At 36.8% G+C, this 21,884-nt stretch overlaps 1 protein-coding gene across 1 annotated transcript; it reads left to right on the plus strand.

Annotated features, from left to right (window-relative positions):
• The first annotated feature begins 14,123 nt into the window (after positions 1–14,123).
• On the plus strand, positions 14,124–19,946 carry LOC144452844 (hyaluronan and proteoglycan link protein 1-like). The gene is made up of 5 exons (XM_078144023.1): positions 14,124–14,271; positions 16,770–16,824; positions 17,715–18,002; positions 18,526–18,837; positions 19,419–19,946. The coding sequence occupies exons 1-5, from the start codon at positions 14,215–14,217 to the stop codon at positions 19,424–19,426; spliced, it is 720 nt and encodes a 239-aa protein (XP_078000149.1). The 5' UTR covers positions 14,124–14,214; the 3' UTR covers positions 19,427–19,946.
• The last annotated feature ends 1,938 nt before the right edge of the window (positions 19,947–21,884 follow it).

The raw sequence follows: 21,884 nt of genomic DNA on the forward strand, positions 1-21,884 counted from the left end.
TCAAGCCCCTCAATTTCCTTTCTCAAAACCATGACCGTTCTCGCCGTTCAAATGTTTTTAAAATACGGGTTAAAATGCAGTCAGACGTGAAATGGGACTCGAGTCCACCGCTGCCACCACATTTATAATTTTACAGGCATTAGGATGCCTTCGTCAGTAATTAAAGGGGGGTCACTTTTTGCAAATCGGTCGTGGGGAGGGCCATAGTTTAGAAAATGGGAAATCAGAGGAGGGTAACATTTTACATTGACTCATTTTTAATCTAACTTTGCATTATTTTGTGAATTTGGCATGATCCCACCGCTGCCACCAGTTCCAAATCCCATTGCTACCATATCCCACCACTGCCACCATTGTAAAGTAATACCATAACATTAGTGACGCGTACGTGCAGTGAACTAACTGTTAGTTAAGTTGTGGTGTGAGGAAAGGAGTGAGTTTCACGTAGTAAAGGGGAGCAGCCTGGCAATTGGGGATAACGAGATGGAGACGAGATACTGACCCGCGGTCCTAAGGTTGTCAATTGTGCGCTCAACTAGTCTTTGGGAGTTTATCGATTTTTAGATTGCTATATCCACGATATTAAAGAGCTACCTCTATACACCATCCCCGGGCCTTTTCAAGTTTAAGCAGATGGAGACTCAGGTCGAGCATAATACGTCACGCAACGGGGTTTTTTTTTTGTATTTTTTCCGCGAAAAATACTGTTCCGAGAAATAATAGTTCTTGGCATCATTTGGCTTAGTTTTTAGAAAATCGCCATTGTGTAGAAATAATAAGGAAGCAATGAACGATTTGATAAAATGACAAGGAAGCAATCAATAACTTCTGTTTACAACAAGATTTAGGAAATGAAAAACATCTGCTGTGTGCTGAGCTCGATCCAGCGTTAAACTAGCGTCTGGACACGCGTTGTCGGTAGACTGAAAGATCGGTGTAGGCACTCTTCTAATCACTATCAGACGACACCAGTAAGGTGGATGATGGGGTCGCCCCGGCGATTCTTCTGCTTCTGTTTCTTCTTGATAATGTGCAAAACATCTTGATGTTATCAGCACAGGTCAGTGTGGTGTACTGGAGTGATATGATGAGTTTACAATATTTGATGTGCTCTATAGTTTGTAGTTCTTATAAGTTTACTTGTTGAAGAAGTGTTTTGAAAGAATTGGTGTTCTTGGCCGGACGAACAGTTGGGGGTAGTAGGTTCCATTCACGGATCGATTTGGGTTTAATTTTCTCAACCTAGCGTTGTCCCGGAGCGTTGTCGAGTGATACAACTATTCAATAAAAACAAAAGTTTCTATAACTTGGTCTGCAACCTGTGGTGGCACTCTCATGTTGGTTCGGGGTAAAACAGTTAATGCTGTATACTAGTCTATACGACATGTCATCTGCCGCTGCCCCATCAGCCGCTTCATTTGCGTGATGTAGTAATGACAGTTTATGTAGAGACAAAAATGTATTGTACATGTGACAGGATGAAAACGTGTGGTTCCTTGTAGTTTCACTTTTCTACTACGTGTATAGAAAATAAAAAATCTATTTTTGGGTCCCTTACAGTTTCAATTGATGTGGATTTCCATGAACATTGCTATTTTTAGTGATTTAGGAAACAATAACGTGTATGAGAGAATGAATATATATAGAGGAAATAAATCGATTTCATTTTGGCAAGCCATGTGATATAGGTACTGCCGTTGATGTATAATTGACAAGTAAAAACGATTAGAACTGTTATAAACAAAGATATGTATTATGTCATCGTCTTTCTCACACTGACGACTCCGGATGACATTAAAATATGAAAATACGAATACAATGCTCCCCTCCTCCTTACCACCGCCCCCCCCCTCGCCTCCACCACTGCCTCTGCCACCACCACCACCACCACCACCACCACCACCACCACCACCACCACCACCACCACCACCACCATCATCATCATCATCATCATCATCATCATCATCATCATCATCATCATCATCATCATCATCACAACAGCAGCAGCAGCAGTAACAACCGCCGCCAGACCACCACAATCATCACTATCATCCTCATCATCATTGTAAATCTAAATATGAACAAAATGACAAATTTAATAAGACCCGTTCACAAAGTCTAACTTCCATACTATTATATACAGCTCAATACTAAACCATGGACTTCTGAACCACATAGAAAGCAATGATCCATTAGTTGAGGAACAAAATGATTTTAGAATAGATCCTTCGTATCAAGAGGTTTGAGTTTTTGGTTGGAAATTGACGATTGTATATAGTAACATGGGAGATATATACCGCCAGTTAATATACAAATACAGGTACATAGGATTAGGAACGATAAATAACCTAGTGTTCTTCGCTACTTGTAAGCTTATATTCCATTAATTAACTTTAGTTTGGTCGTAAAAGTAATAAAGAACCGGGTCATATTGCAAACTATTTACGATATCAATAACTCGGTCGTGGGAAGTAGTGTTACGTTTTAATTCCTCAAATTTCACCAAAAAAGAGAGTGAAAAGTATTTTTATGGCAACAACAAAACCAGACGTTTCAAAGTTGTGTTAGCTGCAAGAAATTCAGCAAAAACATCGAGAAATGAAAGGGGTCATGGTAGAGGTCACCGGAAAGTATGATTCAGTTACCAAACTATATAATCCGATATTTCTTCGGACGGGTCAAAGGTCAATGCCTCACGCATGTGTATGTGTAGCAATTCGATACAGTGGCACTCGTGATGATGAGCAATCTGCAGAGACATGTTGACCTTTGACCCTTCTACCCTCCGGACAAATAGAAAAATACGGATTGAATCTGTGATTTAAAACTAAATTGAAGTTTAAATTTTGGGAATAATGACGAAAGTACAAGAATTTTATAGTTGTAATTTTGGCGGGAAAGTATAAATACAGTGATTATTTTAAAAATCTTCTGTGATTGTAGAGATTAGCACCAATACTGTGAGGCAGTTCCTTGGAAGGGGTGGGGTGGCGGGGGTGGGGGTGGGGGTGGGTGTTGATTTCCTACGTTTTCCATATGTCTCTCTCTCAACGCTGATATCTCACAAAAGACAAATGGACGAACCATACATCTCGTTACATTTATCTCTAGATCTAGTCTAGTTCCTATACAGTATCGTTACGATTTATACCTTCACTCACATAGTCTAGTTCCTATACAGTATCGTTACGATTTATACCTAGTACCTCCACTCACATAGTCTAGTTCCTATACAGTATCGTTACCATTTATACCTCCACTCACATAGTCTAGTTCCTATACAGTATCGTTACCATTTATACCTCCACTCACATAGTCTAGTTCCTATACAGTATCGTTACCATTTACACCTCCACTCACAGTCTAGTTCCTATACAGTAGCGTTACCATTTACACCTCCACTCACAGTCTAGTTCCTATACAGTATCATTACCATTTACACCTCCACTCACATAGTCTAGTTCCTAAACAGTATCGTTACCATTTACACCTCCACTCACATAGTCTAGTTCCTATACAGTATCGTTACCATTTATACCTCCACTCACATAGTCTAGTTCCTATACAGTATCGTTACCATTTATACCTCCACTCACATAGTCTAGTTCCTATACAGTATTGTTACCATTTATACCTCCACTCACATAGTCTAGTTCCTATACAGTATCGTTACCATTTATACCTCCACTCACAACTTATAACTATAAACTGTGGTTAGAAACCACAGCTGGCATCCAGACTACATTTATAGGGAATCACTTGTCCATGAAAAGACAAAAGTAATGATTCAAGTCTTTCACGAATTTGATATTTACAAAAAATCAAATGAAAGACAAAACTGACAAATTATCCTAATATTTTGTGTGGGCAAATTACAGAGTATGAACAAAATTCGTGGTAAGTTGAGGAATATCAACAGCGAAATATTGAGTTCACAAATTCAAAACACCGAGACGAGATATACCTAACAACTCAGAACTTTTTTTGAGTCGACACTCTTCAATTCAGTCAGGTAGTCGTCGCATTCCAGTTCCAGGTGGAAAAATCCAGTATTAACTGGTTTCAATCTAGGTCCATGTCACCGTGTTTTTATTTTTTAAAGAAATCATATCACATGCTATTTGATATGCCGTGTTTTGATGGTATGAATGCATATTTGGACTATCCCTTTGGTCTACCCAATAGTTATGAGGACATAATATGATTTCACATGACCATCATCAAAGCTTTATTGACATCAAATTGACGTTAAAGTTTCGTATACGGTCTGTCTTAAGTTTCATCGTTATGTACATCTATACTTAATATTAAAGTTACACAGTCTGTAACTAGGACACGTTTTCAACAGGGCACATTTTTCACTGATGCAACAAATAAAGGCTCGTGTCGTAAATGTAGCCGTAAAGGGGTATGTGGGGTTTTTACGACGATTTTGTTCGACACAAGTCGGTACGGTGGACAACATATAAATACACAGACTGTCCTTTAATTTTCTTTAATTTAGCAATCAGTAGGAAATGGCTTGATTTTGTTTTATGTGCCATATTTCACGTCTGCTATTTTTGTGTCTCTTAAGTCTTATATTGTAATTCCATCGAGATCTTGGGAATATATGTTTTACGGTTACCGTAAAACGGCCTAAATGATTTTACGACTATGGATTATCGCTCTTCTGTGACACAGATTGAATATTCTCGATGTGGACGACGTACCACACAAACATATCCGATCAAGTTGGATACAAAACATTTCTTCCGACGATTCAAGTTACTCTGATTTGGTTAAAGTTACCATTCTACCCACATGGTCCAAATTGAATCATATCAAACACAGATCACTCCGATCCGGGAGTCCACTTTGGTGTCTTGGGATGCTTTTTGAAATCCATTTACTAGAGTGGTCTTACAAGTATTTACGTATCAAATTCATATCAACTTGCCAAGTGTACATACGAACTGTTTATCTATGACCACGATACTGATAACCATCAGTGGACGAACAAACAAACAAACTATCCATTGTCACTTTTCCCTTGTGTGAATTCTTTTTGTGGTTCTTGTTATTGGCATATAAGGTTTCCTATGGACCATTTAGCACGGAGGCACGATCTAGGTGGCGTTATTGTCTGCTAACACCACCTAAACCGCAATGTACTTGGTACTAGAATATTAAGACATAAAATAATATGACAACAACAACAACAACAACAACAACAATAACAATAACAACAACGACAGCAGCAGCAAGCGACTACGGCGGCGGCGACAACAACAACAACAACAACAATAACAACAACAACAACAACAACAGCCAACGACAACAACAATAACAACATCAACCTCAATATCAACAACCAACCAACCAACCAACAATAACCAGCCATCACCAGTATTAAACAACAACAAAAACAATTGTTACAACAACCAACAACGGACAATTGTAACGACAGCAACAATAACAAAAATACCAATCAACAAACCAACCAACCAACCAATTACCACCACCACCACCACCACCAATAACAACAACAACAACAACAACAACAACAACAACAAGAATTACGATAAGTCACCGTCGACCTCGACGGCAACCACAGCAGGAGAGTATACAGATCAGAAACGTATACTTCAAATACAATACATTATGTAAAACGAGTTAATTATTCAGGTATGACATTGAAAATCTTAAAATACTACATTATAGCTCGAAATTCTGATTTACGATTTCCAGTGACCTTGTTCTCACCGGTAATGTTAATTATTTTATTTGCAAATTATCGGTTTAACGACCAAATTTATATTGTCTTAATTAAAGTTAACGTTCCTCGAAAATGATTGATGTCCTCACGCTTGAAATAAAAAATGATGCAATCAACGTATTTCCGTAATTATGGGATGTTATTTTCCCACAAAGGTTGACTTTCTTTGCACTAAAAGTAACGGCAAAAGTTTAAGATACTTTGATTTGTGAATCTCATACTACGGCTAGGTTAACACAGCACCTGGTACCATCCACGAATCAATATTTTGGTCTCTAGTGACGTCATCATGAATGTGGCCTGCCTGACTATTTTGTACACTCTGTGGAACATAGCCTACTGTTACCGCAAAGAGGTGTTTGTTGGTTTTACTAGTATGTCTGTTATGGGTCTGTAGTATTTACCAAGGCTTGTACAAGCAGGTGCTAACATGCGGTGACTAATGAGTAAACGACGAATGGTCCTGGTAGGCCATAGTGAAAATTAGTTTTCTATAGATCAACCGACTCCGATGACCATTGTCCCTGCTGGAAAAATCAGAGATTGTTGCCAGCCAAGTAAAGGTTGTATTACCAATGTGCAATATACAAGGAAACCCCGTCATTTCGTCAAAATTGCGACATTTATTTTTTTGCAATCTATTAAAAGGGTGAAAATCGTGTCAAAGAAATCAATATCCAATCAGAAAACTTTCACTCGGCATGTCGTCTACGTCTATATATAGATGTTCATGGGCCCTCGGTTCTGGAAGTCATCACCTTCTGCACGTTGGTCGGCGTACTATCCGTTACGTTCCTTCAGTGCAAACTCTCATTTTATGACAGAAATAACATCACAGAGTATGGTCATGCCCACTGTCTATAAGTTGTTTTATGATCGCCTGTGTTACATGTAAATTGAACTAAAACGACTATCAAGGGATAATTAACGAAAATAACATTCATCCAAATACTTGTTCAACGATGTAACTCAGTGGAAGAGACGATGGTTCGATCCTGTTTACAAGTCAGATGTCAATCTTATTAATTTCCGAAACTGTGACATTTCTTTCGGGTCCTAATAAACAAACTGTATCAGTAGATAGTAGTGTTCATAGATTACTGGCAGAAATCCAAACGTTTTGTAAATACTATATTCATGTCAATGAACCCTGTCGAAGTAGCACAAGTTGGTCGTGCAATTTTTCTTCGTCTTGTTTTAATACTCTTAGGAAAGTACTCGTGTAATACACACCCTCTAATACATCTAGTATAATATTAGTTAGTACACATATGTATACACACACAAATGCATACTAAATTATATCATCGGATCCTTTATGTGTTGTCTGAATACCCGGACTTGAGTTCATGTACTTATGGCAATTCATGTTAAGGTGACCATATGAGAATTGGGTATTTATTTTGGATTTTTAATTCGTAAAATAATTTTATCAGTCCTTGTTCGTAACTCAATAAATTGCAAAACATTAGTGTGTAAAATTTTGTTATTGTACATAACAAACATTTTATACTTCTTCTTTTTTTCTTTTTTTAAATAGATTTTTGCAATGTATTGAGTCACAAAAACAGACTTTGTGAATGTTGTTTCACATTTATTTTTCAAGTAGGAAGCCATAATAAAATTGTTTTATAAGTTAAAAATCCAAAATAAATACCCATATGGCCACTTTAAGAATGAGTGTTCAGTAGGTGGTATTTTAATGATCGACATATATACCCCCCCCCCTCCACCCACCAAGTATATTTTCAACTTATACTCCTGTACCCCTCTAAGGTAGGATGCACCTAGCAGACAGATTTTCATTAAAAATCAAATTTCTTCCATGTAAAATGTCTCAAAATGAAAGTGGCCTTTTGAAATTATAAAAGAAATTCGTGCCTTGTTTTCAATGAACTTTTCCCCCTACGTGATAGTAGTATTCAGGATTGGATTCTAAAATGGCTTGATTTTGATATCATCACTTTGACCACTGTTTAAAAAAAGGAAAATGACCCCAGTTTTCTTTCTTGACTTTAACTAAGAAAGGAATTGAGTTTTCTTGAATAAAGTAACAGCATAAGTTACTCTGCGTCTGGTTCAATCCCAGATTAAATCAATATTTTGTTCTCTGGTGATCATTGTCGACAGTCTGGACATTTTTTGCACTCTGTGGAACACAGCCTACCATTTCCACAAAGAAGTGTTTGTTGATGTTACAGCGATATCTGGACCAAGACTACTTTTTGAGTCTATAGTATTTACGCAGGCTTGTTTAAGCAGGTGCTAAAGTAATGTGACCGGGTTGTATATACCTACGAGTGCAACGCATGCGCAGATACTATTTTGTTGCCAAAATGTCAAATGGTATTTTAAGAGTCTAAAACGTGAAAACGATTGAAAGTAAACACCAAATGAAACCAGGATGAAATATCTTAACGATGAAATTGCGCAATTTATGGCAAGCCAACGTTGCCCTGTTCTCTACGAAGTTTCGGTTTTATTTCCTTGTGTAGGTAATTAAAGTGTGGTTACAGTGCTTTCGATGCACTTGACGAGAAAAAAAATTTTTGCACTGATTTTACTGTCTTTCACAAATACAATTGAAATATGCGGAAACTGCTAGCTATTGATAAAGACTTTAATTTTTCCACCAAATCTTATCTCCAGGTATCAACATTTTTGAGCGTGGCGTATGTGTTGCAATCGTTTTAAACACATCATTATTTTTATAGCCCCATAATCATGTTAGATTTTGATAATTGTAGCATAATTTGCAATAATTTCCGTCGTTTTGTAATACTTATAGAGTTTCAGAATGATATTTAATAGTGCAATATAAACAGAAATATTATGATTTTTTCATCAATACCAAAATAGGCACACATTTTTTCATCTTTTTTACTATTAAATGAAACATAATTACTACTATAACGTTAAGACAATTTCGATTAACACTACGTTAATGACGTCGTCAGAATTTATCACTTGGAATATGAAACGGATGGCTGGCATTTTTTACGTGTGTATGCATAAATTCACTTAAAGTGTTTGCTAAGAGTTTCTTCAACGTTTGGTCCAAATACACAATTGTATGAACGATGTTAAGTTATCCCTATTTGTTTCAGTCAAGGAAATTACGGGTGACCTAAGGGGTCTTGTCACTCCGAGTAGGGTAGTAATACCTTCTTGTTCTTATCTGAGATATGGCTATTGATGTTGGATACACTTCAGACCACTATAACATAGGAACCAGTGTCACCCGCTTGTGTAATATATGGGTGACACTGGTTCCTTTGTTGTAGTGGTATGAGGTTGTACGAATTTTATGTGACAAGGTAATATTAACATTGGAAGTCCCAAAACAGTACACTGCAAGTTTATGGAACTAGCTTTCAGAGAGCCATAATTAAACCAACGTCCATTCAACAGTTTATCGCTGTTGTATCAGCACGTTGCGACAGTTGTTGTGGTTTGTGTCTATGTGAACTGAATTAGTCTCAATTACCAGAGTAATACAATCCGCCCTGGTCATTTTGAGTTCAAGTTTCAACCCATATGTTACACATTATAACCTATCTATTAGCATCTAGACTAAAATCAAACCACAGTCCTATTTTTGTTACACCACTCCTTCTTTGTGATAGTGATAGTTCGTTAAACCAGTTTCTGTAGACGTTTCGGGCAAAACACTCTCTTTCAATGTTAATATGTCTGTGTCAGAATTGAGATATTACAAATATGAAGCGATATCGATTCCAATAGTTGGTGTAAAACTTACAGGTTCAATCTCTCAGCAAATTCTTACCAATAGTGCTACATTTTATCTTCTGTTTCAACAAAAACCTTATCAACAGTGCTACATTTTAAAAACCTTACCAATAGTGCTACATTTTATCTTCTGGTTCAACAAAAATCTTACCAACAGTGCTACATTTTATCGTCTGACTCAACAAAAATCTTACGAACAATGCTACATTTTATAGTCTGGCTGTACACAAATCTTACTATAGTGCTACATTTTATCGTCTGGATCAACAAAAACCTTCCTTGTATTCTGTCACGCAAAATCAATAAATACACGGAAGTTGGAAGACATACATGAATGGGAAAGGTTCGTATTTCAGGAAATTCCCACTTAATGGTACGGAGTAACAAAAACTGTCTCCACACTCAATGGAATTAGAAGGTGTCTGGAAAATTACAAATTGACGGGTACTTAAATGAAATGTTCAACAAACAATAAACATTTCCAAGAAACAAATCGAAAATACTTTGGGTCAGTCATTTTATTAACAATAGAAGTGACATGAAACTCAGCATCGTCTGACTCGAGAAAAAAAATATAACATTACTTCACTTTGTCATCTGGGTGGACAAAAATCTTTCTGACATATTACTATACATTTTATCGTTTGGCGTCACAAAAATATCCATCACTGTAAAAGAAATGAAATGTAACAATTTTACTTAGTTTTTTTCCACAGTTAGATAAAATGTAGCAATATTAGTAAAATTTATGTTGAGTCAGATGATAAAATCAAGTAGAAATGATAGACGAAGTATATACAACTATGGTTTTGTCTGGCTGGACGATAAAATGTAACATTTTTGTCTAGCCCGACAATAAAGAGTAATGATATAAGTAAGATTTTTGTTGAGCCAGACGATAAAATGTAGCAAAGTTAGTGTGATTCTTGTTGAACCAGACGATAAAATGTAGCAAAGTTAGTGAGATTCTTGTTGAACCAGACGATAAAATGTAGCAAGGTTTTTGACAAGCCAGACAATGAAATGTAGCAATGTTAACAAGATCTTGGTTGAACCAGACCACATTCTGTTTCAGGCTAACTAGCTTTCGTTGTATTTGAGAGCTGTGCCATTTGCAAGTAAATGCAGTGAGTTGTAAAGTCAGAAAAAACTTTGATTTACTTTGACATTAATGATTAAACTGGGGCAGAGAGCAATCAGGGTTAACACTGTGTAATGTTAACACGTGTCAGAAAGCCGGGTGTGCCGATCCCCCCACCAACGTTACCCCCTACTGATAAAAGCGTAGGCCGTTTAAGTAATGTACCAACTTGCACGGACGTATTATTTTCATACATATTGCACGTTCCTACGTGGGCTAGCATCCTTGTTGGAATATAGGGTTCCTAAAACTATTAAGTAGGGACCGGACAGTCTCTGTGTCAACATAAATAAACAGTTTTTACCGATTTATAAGTTTCCTATATTTCCTTGCTTCACCTGTAAAAGTGAATCATGTTTTTTTGAAATGAGGAAATTCTTTTTCTTACAAGTAAACATACCCCCCCCCCAAAAAAAAATAAAAAAAATAATAATAAAGGAAAACGCACACACAACCTAACATGATCTAATTCCATTAGCCCATATTCAAGTCGTGTGCGGGTTTTGACTATCCCTGTGTGTGTGGGGGTGGGGGTGGGGGGGGTGGGGGGGTGGGGGGGTGGGGGGAGGATAGTCAAAATTCCCGCATGACTTGACTATGTTGCATATACTACGTCATGGCATTAAATGGAAAATTTGACCTTTCAACTCAAAGCTTAATAACTATCGAATTTTAAAAGCGATCAGCTCCGTTGGCTAGTACCAGATACTATATACATGCTACTATTGCTAGCTCATTCGATGTTCAAGAAATGGAAATTCGAAATACTGGGACACGTATTATTACCTAGATGGTTGTTTTTCTAAGGAAACTATCACACAACTCACAGAAAGAAATGTCTTCCTTGTCTGTGCACGAATCCTGCTATTATAATGTATCAATATACACTCTATACTTCACTCATTATGCCTAGAAAAAAAAGTTGTTTGGTTCCGGTTACCCGATCCCACGTAGTTTTTCACTGCCGACCCTAAACTTTTATTTACATGTTCGTGAAAAAATAATAAAATCGCGAAAATTGTGAAGTTTCGCCAGAAATAGTGGACACGGAAACTGATATCAACTAAAAAGACAATAAAAACTGTTCTTCCAATCTGTAATGGCTGTACATATGATGGGAAGAAACCAATAACACAGAGACCATATGGAAAACACATAACTACCTGACCTAGACACATACCCCTGAAAAATACAATAAAATAAAAATAAAAAATCTACCTACCCCACCTATTCTAAAATTGAGTGTAATCGGAACCACACAATTTATATCATTAGGCCTTGGGGGAAATGTATTGAAGTCAAAGCGTTATTACATGTATATCATACGGTTATTATTATTAAGCCTGTAGACAAGGACAGCAACAATCTACGAAACACTACGCGTCCCTGTGGTCGAGACTCAATTCTGACATTGTTCCTTGTAAAAGTTACAGAAAAAAGTTCAATGTTAGAATTGAGTCCGGACTTACTGTGTCAGCAAACAGGACTACATCACAACGTACTTCAGCTAAGAATAATGAATTCAACAATGACATAACATTACTCATACAAAACAACATGATGCATAGCTCGCCATTTAACTTTGACACTCTAAAATGACGTTTAATTTCCTAATTTATAATGAGTTTACATAATCAATATTCAATTTCACTACCATTTATAAAATCATACCGGTTTACGTGTCCCTTTGACGGTGAATCATTTTGTTATCATTAAAGGGCTACAAGCTGAATTTACTACTCATCGATCATTTTTGCTGCTTACTCGATATTCACAAGGTGCTCACAGTATTGTACTTACTGAAGCATACTTAACCATCACCTGCAATTGAATGAACTCAAACCTGATATAAGTTATAAACTATCCGATGACGTAATTTATCATACGTATCAAAAACGACCATATGAAATCACTATTATGCAATAAACAGCTCTAACAATGCCAGACGACAATTGTAATGTCACAGAAGGTATGCATCGACAATAGCAGTACACTAGGATTCTTTAATAACGTGTTATCAAGTATTTCCACTAGAGTAAAAAAGTTTATAAACTCTGCTTGTGCCCCTTTAATATTCTTTGCGAACGAGTGTCTCCTTTAGTAAAGTCTTTCCAGACTGTACTCAGGCCTAATAAAAAATTGTGTGGTTTCGATTACGCTCAAATTTAGAATAGATGGGGTAGGTAGATTTTTTATTTTATTTTATTATATTTTGTTCTGTGTGAGTGTCTAGTTCAAGTTTTCCATTGTTTTCCAAATGGTCTCTGTGTTGTTTAATTCGTCATATCAGATATACAACCATTACAGATTAGAAGAACAGTTTTATTTTGTCTTTTTAAGTTGATGTCAATTTCCGTATTCACTGTTTCTCGTGAGACTTCACAATTGTTTGCGATTTTATTATTTTTTCTCGAGTCGGCAGTGAAAAGCTAGGTGGGTCAGGTAACCGGAACCGAACAATTAATATTTTTTTAGGCGTCAGGTATGTATAGCCTGAGTGTTATCGGTCAATTTGGGTACTGTTGTCAAATATTGCGTGGTGAATGTTAGCACCGAATCCTCACTCACTATAGACACTTCGCGGTTTTCAATATACTCTAGGATAGCTCAGCTTTCCTGTTGTGTCAAAGTTCACAGATAACAGACCAACAACGACAAATATGACTTTATCATGCTGGCAATCTCAGTATGCGGTCATCGATATCAAATTCCCAAATAGTTGCTTGCCTAACAATACGAATTTTTCAGACTACAGGTAAGCAGGTAAAAGTATATATAAAGTTTGAAGATATCAGAACATTATATGTGGAAGAAGAATCTTGCCCAGACACTTGGCTATTTCTGACAAGGTCTATACTACTAGCCTATTGTTGACGCCGATAGCTCTCGTGAAGAAACGAGCGCTATCGGTGTATCGTGTTAGCGCTGAAAACAGCAAACGAAACCAGACAAACTGTTGAACTTTCAAAGACTAGTTTTTTCAGGCACGATTTTGGGGTGTATAAAATTTTATGGCATTGCAGGAAAGATATGGTGAAATGACAATTTCCAAGTAACACGCCTTTTGAAAACGACACGAACATGATTTTTCACTCAATCGCTCTTGTTCATTCATTAAATTTCGACAAAGAAACTTTCAGGAAAAGCAACATCGCCACAGAAGTGGCTTCAGCGTACTTTTGTTCCGGCCTCAGTATAGAATTTTATTTTTTTTAAAAGTAACAACATGTTAGAGTAAAGTTCTGAGCAAATGCCAGAGAGTAGACTGTTAGTCACGTGACACAATTCCAGCAACCAATCACCTACGTCTTTTCGGCGGACAATTATGAATGATAAATGAGGTTCATCCAACATCCATAAAAGGGCAGTTAATTAGGGCAACCCACTGAAGATGATAGTTACGTAGGTGATTCGATTTCCTGTGGGTCCGATCAAATTTCACTTCAAAGTTGTACTGAGAAATCGTAAAATAATCATCGCGAACGTATAAAAATCAAGATATTTACAAACGTATTTCATTCTCCCCGAAGCTGTGATATAACTAGTACGAGCACAGTGAGTAACCATGGCCGTAGGTTTGAAGACCGTTGTATGTTTTGTTGTGTTGGTACAATGCATTTATGTAAGTATTACAGTTTTAAGCAAAATTTGATTTTCCAGAAATTGACGAAATACACATGTGAAAATCTTCATATATATAAGGTTTTGGAGTGTATTTTGTTTTTGGAGTGTTATTCTGACCTATATAAAATTTTGGGTTTTTATTTTCTTACATTTTTTTGATATCTTGCTTCATTTCTAAAAGCTTGGCCAACAATTATTGTTTTGTAGTATTTTCACTTGTAAAGTGTAAGTTTTGAAAAAAAAACTTGAAGATTATGATGTTAAATTTATCACCTCTGCTAAGGAAATAAAAGCGAAAAATAGATCAGGTGTTGTTTTAAATACTGTGTTTGATCTAGTTCCGATTAGGACTAGCATTTAGATAATCTAGCTCCGATTAGGATTAGTATTTAGATAAAAGAAACTAGTTGTCTAGCTACAGACATCTATGGTCGAATACATTCTCGCAAAACAGAGCTGTTATTTCTTCCACAACACTGCGAAATAACGAAAAAAATCTCTGGCGATGCGTCTTGGACGGCGCCGTAAAAGAGGCTGTGGTTTACGACGATGAGTCTAATAGAGCTATACAGAAAATTGGCTCAGAGCAAGTGAATGGTCACGTCGTAACTAGGGCTCCAATGATAGGACAGCGATGCGAGAATCTTGGATTGAATATTGGGCCTTTAAACATCATCTGCGTATATTGTCCGATACTGTTCTTTTATATTTGCCGATCTGACGATAATCTGCTACCGAGGCTAGAAACGTTTCTTATATTACTGTGTCTAGTCCCTAGCTGTGGATAATTTTATTTGTTGACGTGAAATAGTGTATGTATTTGCGTTGAATGGTAACTTTACGCGTTTACAAACGGGCACTGAGTCACAGAGTAGGTTAATTGCGCAGACTAAACTTTACAAAACAAACAAACAAACAAACAAACAAACAAACAAACAAACAAACAAACAAACAAACATTTTATTATAACAGGAAAACGGAAACAACCGCCTGAACAAGGAAATAATGTTCTTTGCTTACAGTATATTTTCACAACATGATTATTTGTATTTCAAATTATCCGAGTATACGTCGTGGTTCGGAACTCTACATCTGTCATTGAACAAAATTCAAATAAACAAATTGCTCTAGCTTACCGTACATATTCGGCAGCTAGGCGAAGCAAATCTTGGGTTTGGCGGGCTGTTGTTCTCCTCACTGTCTGACACTCTACTCGAAAAGTTGTACTGTAACAAGTAAAAGTTATATTTAGTTTTGCATTGTGATTTGGACGCGACTATATCCAATACGGAAATCCCGGATTTCTCAAGAACAATATGCGTTCTCTGGAATCTGTTAGTTCTGGTTAGCACTGCAATTAATCCAACGTTAGTAGCTATCGCTGTGATTTATGGTGTATTCCATAAATCAACGAGTACTGACACATCTCTCCACACGGCGACTCAGTGACGGTGTCAGATTGCCACATACGTTCATGAAGCGAAATTCTTTCGTTTACGTTTGAGGGTTGGTTTACTCGAATGTCATTTTCGCCATTTGGATATTAGATCACAATCTTTTGGTATTCCTACATTCATCAATCGAATTCAACACGGGGAGTTCCGATATCATTACTAGAACGAGTTGAGAAAAACACAAAGCAAACAAATTTAAGAAAGCCATTCGTGTTTTTCTTCTTCTTTATTTCACTTGCACACCCTTCTTTTATAAACACTATGTTGAAGTATGGAGTTGTCACACATTAATACTCAATACCACGACCAGTGCAAATTCATTGCATCGATTCATAACGTAAAAGGGTTAACAATTTGATTATTTCCATTGAAACCACGGTCAATACCATATACTGTACGTGATCATGTTCGTTTGTGAAACAGGAGATTGTTAAGTCAGTCCAGCGCTGGGATTTCATGAGATCCTTATATTTATTTGAAACTTTTTGAAACTATTTGAAACTTTTTGAAACTTTTTGAAACTTTTTGAAACTATATGAAACGCCCATTCTATCCATGAAGAGAAAGAGCGCAGCGGAATAAAAATCCAGCGACGTAGAAGAGGTAGACAAACACGTACAATACAAGTTACGTACTACCCTGCCAACAAATGTAGGACAGCGGCAATTAATCCTAGCCAGGCTTCGGCCAACTAACTTAATTAACGGTGGACACAACCTAACAATTATATAGTGCGACATGTTGGTATATGAGCGTTGATTTAATATTATACTCACAACAGGTTTCTTCCATGATATTATTTCAGTTTACATTTTTGATACTTCCAGTGTTTGCATTGTCTAATTGATTCCAGCGTGATTACATCCACACAACTGAGGCAACCTTACCACCCACTAGTGTAGTCTACCGCATCAAATGTCATTTGTGCCTATCTTAGTAAATCGAAACCTCGACTGCCACTACAGTGTAGTATATCTTAAATTAGCCTGTACGTGACACAATTCAATATCAGTTTTTTAAAAATTTCTTTTAATTTTTATAGGTATCCATAGATGCTGCACCAATGAAAATGAAAAGACTGACCATTCCAGCTGCAGGTAATTATAATTAACACATTGGCAAGTATTTACTCAAACTAACATTACCATGGCATGACAAAGTCTTCTTGCCTGATAGAGGGCGCTATGACTTGTGCCACGGGTGACCAATAACTGATATTATAGAAACGTATTGCTCAGACTAGGCTTTTTATATTAGATATTTGAATAATAACTGTTTGGTCTCATCTTTCATACGTCTCATTTTTATCACATGGTTTTTGTTTGTTGTGAGCCAAATCATATTCGACAATCGTACGTGTGTTTGGATTTATTCGTGATTAATAATAGGAAGGAATGTGACTGATTTTAACCTGTTGACCGAGAGGTCATGTGTATGTTGAGAAGAGGTATGGTAATCAGAGTACACACTTTGACCACTGCATATTTCTGACAAAAACTGAAATGAATACTGAACGTGTCAAAATTACACACTGAAGCTCTTGTTAAATGGAAGCATCAATCGTTCTTAATGTGTATGTCCGCCTCTCTCATATCTTTCGCTTACGAAAGGGGCAGAATGAACGGGGTGAGGGGGAGAGAATGGGGAACGAACAAATGTGGGACTGTGATGGGGAGGGGGCGCTTGAAAATTCTAATAACTAATGATGTTAAGTGTGTGTGTGTGGGGGGGGGGGCTTCAGATATTTTGAGCCACAGACAGGGAAGAAAGTTCTTCCTAAACTTTGAGCGTACTAAGAAGGGGTTGCAAACATATTTTTGATCAACATATGTTTTCCTCAGGCCTTCCCTGTCATAAATTCAGTTCGTTCCCTAAACTTGCTACTCCGGACAAGGATTACAAACATCTGTACGTTTTACCTGATGTATATATTAGTTATATGATTTGGCACACAAACTAAAAATGAATCTCTTTACCTACTACTCAGGTAAAAAGGCTTTCCTTGTACAAGGCTGCAGGGGTGAAAAAACACTGAATTTCTACGATGCTGGAAAGGAGTGTAGTCAAAGATACGGTGCCAAGATGGCGGGTTACACTGAACTTTTCCGTGCTTGGATGAACGGCTATGAAACATGCATGCCTGGTTGGATATCTATGGGTATGGTACTTTATCCAATGCAGAGAGCTAGCAGAAGTTGTGGAAATAGACGGGGACTCGTATCTCATGGTTTTAAGCCCTTCAGACAAGAGTTTGACGTCTATTGTTTTCCAAACGGTAGGTTTCCTTACCAAAATGAACCGGTAAAAAGTATACTTGAAGTATACTTTTCAATGCCAAGTACATTTCCCGTATACTTAAAATAAACTTGGTTGTATGATACTAAATCTTTTGTCCAATACAAAAAGAGTATACTTATTTCATACTTATTTTTGACTTGCAATTTTAAGTCAGTACATTGAAAAAAAATTCTACTAAGTCCCAAGTAAGCACACTTTAAGTATACTTATTTTGTACTTATTTCTGACTTCATCTTTTTGTGCTAATATACCATCAATTTGTTGAAAGGTTCGACAAACTTGGCAGTGATTATCAATTTTCTTTGACTCACGTTCCCACAGGTGTATCATACCAAACATTTCCTTATAGAATTTATATCCAGTAGCCATTTCTATTTTCGTTCCATCAAAATATCTTTAAATTATACTTGCTCTGTAAATGTACTTTTGATTGTTGAGACTGACAAGTTTCCATTTGACCTCAATGACATTGACCTTTAACTCTTCTCTCATTGGTACAGATCGAAGCGTATACTCTGTGATTGGCTGTGACGGTAGTCTGTCATTGACCTATGACCAGGCAGTCAGCGAATGTGAGAGGCGAGGTGACGTCATCGCCACTTACGACCAACTTTATACAGAGTGGGGGAACGGCTTCGAATATTGCGTGGCGGGCTGGTTAGCAGACGGACGTGTTGGCTACTCCTCTCAAGGCAAAAACTGTAATGATGAGTCTGGTGTTAGATTAATTGATGTCAACGACTATGAAGATGGTGGATCTGGACTTGAAGTTGAACTAGAACAGAAATTCGACGTCTTCTGTTACAGACAAGGTAAGATTGATGTTGTTACAGTATCAACACGAGATTCAATCCCAGATTCCAACCACCTGTTGAATCGGGGTTATTTACACAGTTGAGTTGATAGAATTACTTAGGAAAAGCCTAATAGATATCATGCTCGATGGGAGATTAAGAACTTCCCGACGTGAATCTTCACTTATGCAACATATTTGTCGAACTGGAAATGAATATGTAGAAAGTTGATTATCATAACCCTGATGTGTGAATCGCTAAACACATTTTCACATGTTACAATATTTCCTTTGTATAATATTGCTGGTTTTTAATTCTATAAATCTGTTTTGAAGAGATAGAGAGATAGATAGATAGATAGAGAGAGCGAGCGAGCGAGAGAGAGAGAGAGAGAGAGAGAGAGAGAGAGAGAGAGAGAGAGAGAGAGAGTGTGTGTGTGTGTGTGTATGTATGTGTGTGTGTGTAATTTGGGCACAATCATTCCCGCCAGCAAAAATAAGTTTCTGTTGTTTTTTATGACTAGGCAATTAGGCGCACTATAAATCGTCTAACGCTCTCTCCTTGGTTATAATATGATGTTATTTTTCTTTTTCCACTAGGTGCCTAAGATTGTGTGAAAAAAGACAAGAATTCGCTACACATGCATATATTTAAATCATCAAAATAGAATTTGAAAGTTGAAGTTGGAAAGTTCAAAGGGTTTTGCATGAATTTAAAGAAACTATTTAATTTCAGTAGTGGAATACAAAAATGATATTCCCATTTCTGGTGAAACCATGCATTATATATATCTTCTATGTAATGATGTGTCACATCGTATTTAGCAGAAAACTAACTGTACATACATAACAAGTTCATGAAATTGTATCTGTTTATTTGAAATTTCCCTCAAAAGTAGAATTTTTGTGTTTCAAACTTTCTGCAGACGCTGAGACAGATGATAGTTTTCCATAAAGGAAATGCGCCCTCTGTGGCAGAGTAAACGGAAATCACGTGATTATTTAAATTATATGATCTTTGGAGCTGATTTATTATACAAGGACTGACATGCAATGTTTTTGAGTCGCGCCTTTTGGTTATGTAAATATTCGGATATAAAATTTCAATAAAAGTGTCCTTTACAATTTACTGATCTGTTGTTTGACTTTAAGTTCCGCATTCTGACATTCTCTAAATAGCTTACAGCAAACTGGGGTTTTATTGGTTGCAAAAATATTAGTTCATGGAAGATATAATCTAGCATCTCAGGGAGAGGAACACAAATGTGCCAGACTCGTTTATAACTGCCTTTCTTTGGTTAAGAATGCCATGGAAATAATTTCCCTCAAACCTTCCACGTGTACAGCTATATACTTTTCTGATGAAAACATCAAAATATTGCTCAGAAGAGCTTTTTTCGCATGGGATGTGAGGCATAGGGGTAGTTGCCAAATGTTAAACACTTCGTTCCTCTTAAAACCATGGCCAGTCATTATTGAAATCAACAATGAGGCTCCTATAGTAGTCGATTTTCTGGTTCCAAGATGCATTGCGCGAGATGATATCGCTTAAGTTGTTACACTTAGTCTTGTTTTGTCTTTATTACGTTTGAAATAAAATTTTCATCAGGAAATTATGGAAACTCATGTCGCCCTCTTTGATTATGAGTGAACCCAGGGTACGGTCAGGTGACAATGATTTTACAGGTGAACCCAGGGTACGGTCAGGTGACAACCATCCCCTGCGTAGCGCGAACAACCCCCTCAACGCCTACACAATACATGGCATTGCATGGAAAGACGCGCATTGCATCCTGGAATCGGCAACAGGTTTATTGGTCAGATTATCAACGATGCTTCCCCTCAGCCTACAGCAGGAACCTTCTGTCCGGTTTTCAAATTTTTATAATTTGCATTAAATTATGAATATCTGATGTTGGATAATGTCAGAAAGTCCACATAGGTGACCAACACTAATAAACGTGGACAACAAAATATAAATACACAAAAGTGATGACAGTACAACGAAAATAAAGTTACAGTACAGAATCCTAGAAACAAAGTTGAAATCTTAAAAGAAATTACAGATGCCAATATTTACATTTAAATGACACTTAGGCACAATGACAGATTGAGCAAAAAGTACAGAGATCCTCAGAATCCCACTTATTTACAACAAGTTGTTGATCACTAATGGTAAACAATGTGAATACTAAAACCCATACTTTTAGGAGTAGCTAACATTTCAGGCAGCAACGAATTCCAAATAGAACGAATTCTGTTCTAAAGGTTGGCTATTGCTGAGATCAGAAATCAGACGTGAAAAAAATTAGAAATGTTAAAAGTAAAATATTACAAAACTAGAGTTAGACCCTTTTGGTACTAACCCATTCCTATAATGTAAAATGATCTTGGAATGAGAGAAAATTTATTAATTTTGATCAATATAGATGGAATCATTCAAACTAAGTCTTATATTTCATAATTCCAGATATACGTACTTGTAAATATTTGGCTCAAATCAGTACCACGGCAGTGCATGTTAAGATGTGTCGTGTTACACTTTGACATGTGTTAACATCCGTGTTGTCAAACGACGAACTTTGCGTTCGAGTAAAAATGGACTTTGGAGCGTATTGAATGTGTTGTTTATTGCTACGGCACGTGACTTGATTTGTAAACTACTACATTATCAAAATTCATTCATAGCTAGTTGTAGTTATTCATTTACTCACAGTTCCTCTATCACATCATAGAGAGACTAAGGTTTATTTGGGGAAAATATTCATTTACAATTTAAACACTATCAATTTAACTGTAAATTAAATAAGCTGATTGTTTGCATTGTTCGAATTGCACGCTGATAATGTCTGAATAGTTTTTGAAATTATAGCCCACTTAGGTACCTGTGAAATCTGTCTTAATCGATTTTTGTCAGTAGACATTGATTTGTTTTCCAGCAAGGATCTAATACTGTAGTTTACACAGATTTGTAAACGTAACCTCAATTATTTGCTAGCTACAATGCATTTGATACTTGCACAGGCAGCGGTCAATATGGTAAGTATTTGACGTAAACAACTTGTT

The sequence above is a fragment of the Glandiceps talaboti genome, chromosome 23, assembly GCF_964340395.1.
Source record: "Glandiceps talaboti chromosome 23, keGlaTala1.1, whole genome shotgun sequence".
NCBI lineage: Eukaryota > Metazoa > Hemichordata > Enteropneusta > Spengelidae > Glandiceps > Glandiceps talaboti.

Coding starts and splice junctions, on each gene's coding strand:
- LOC144452844 (XM_078144023.1), top strand. CDS start 14,215: ATGGCCGTAGGTTTGAAGACCGTTGTATGTTTTGTTGTGTTGGTACAA. Junction 14,272..16,769: donor TGTTGGTACAATGCATTTAT/GTAAGTATTACA, acceptor TAATTTTTATAG/GTATCCATAGATGCTGCACC. Junction 18,003..18,525: donor CGTCTATTGTTTTCCAAACG/GTAGGTTTCCTT, acceptor TCATTGGTACAG/ATCGAAGCGTATACTCTGTG.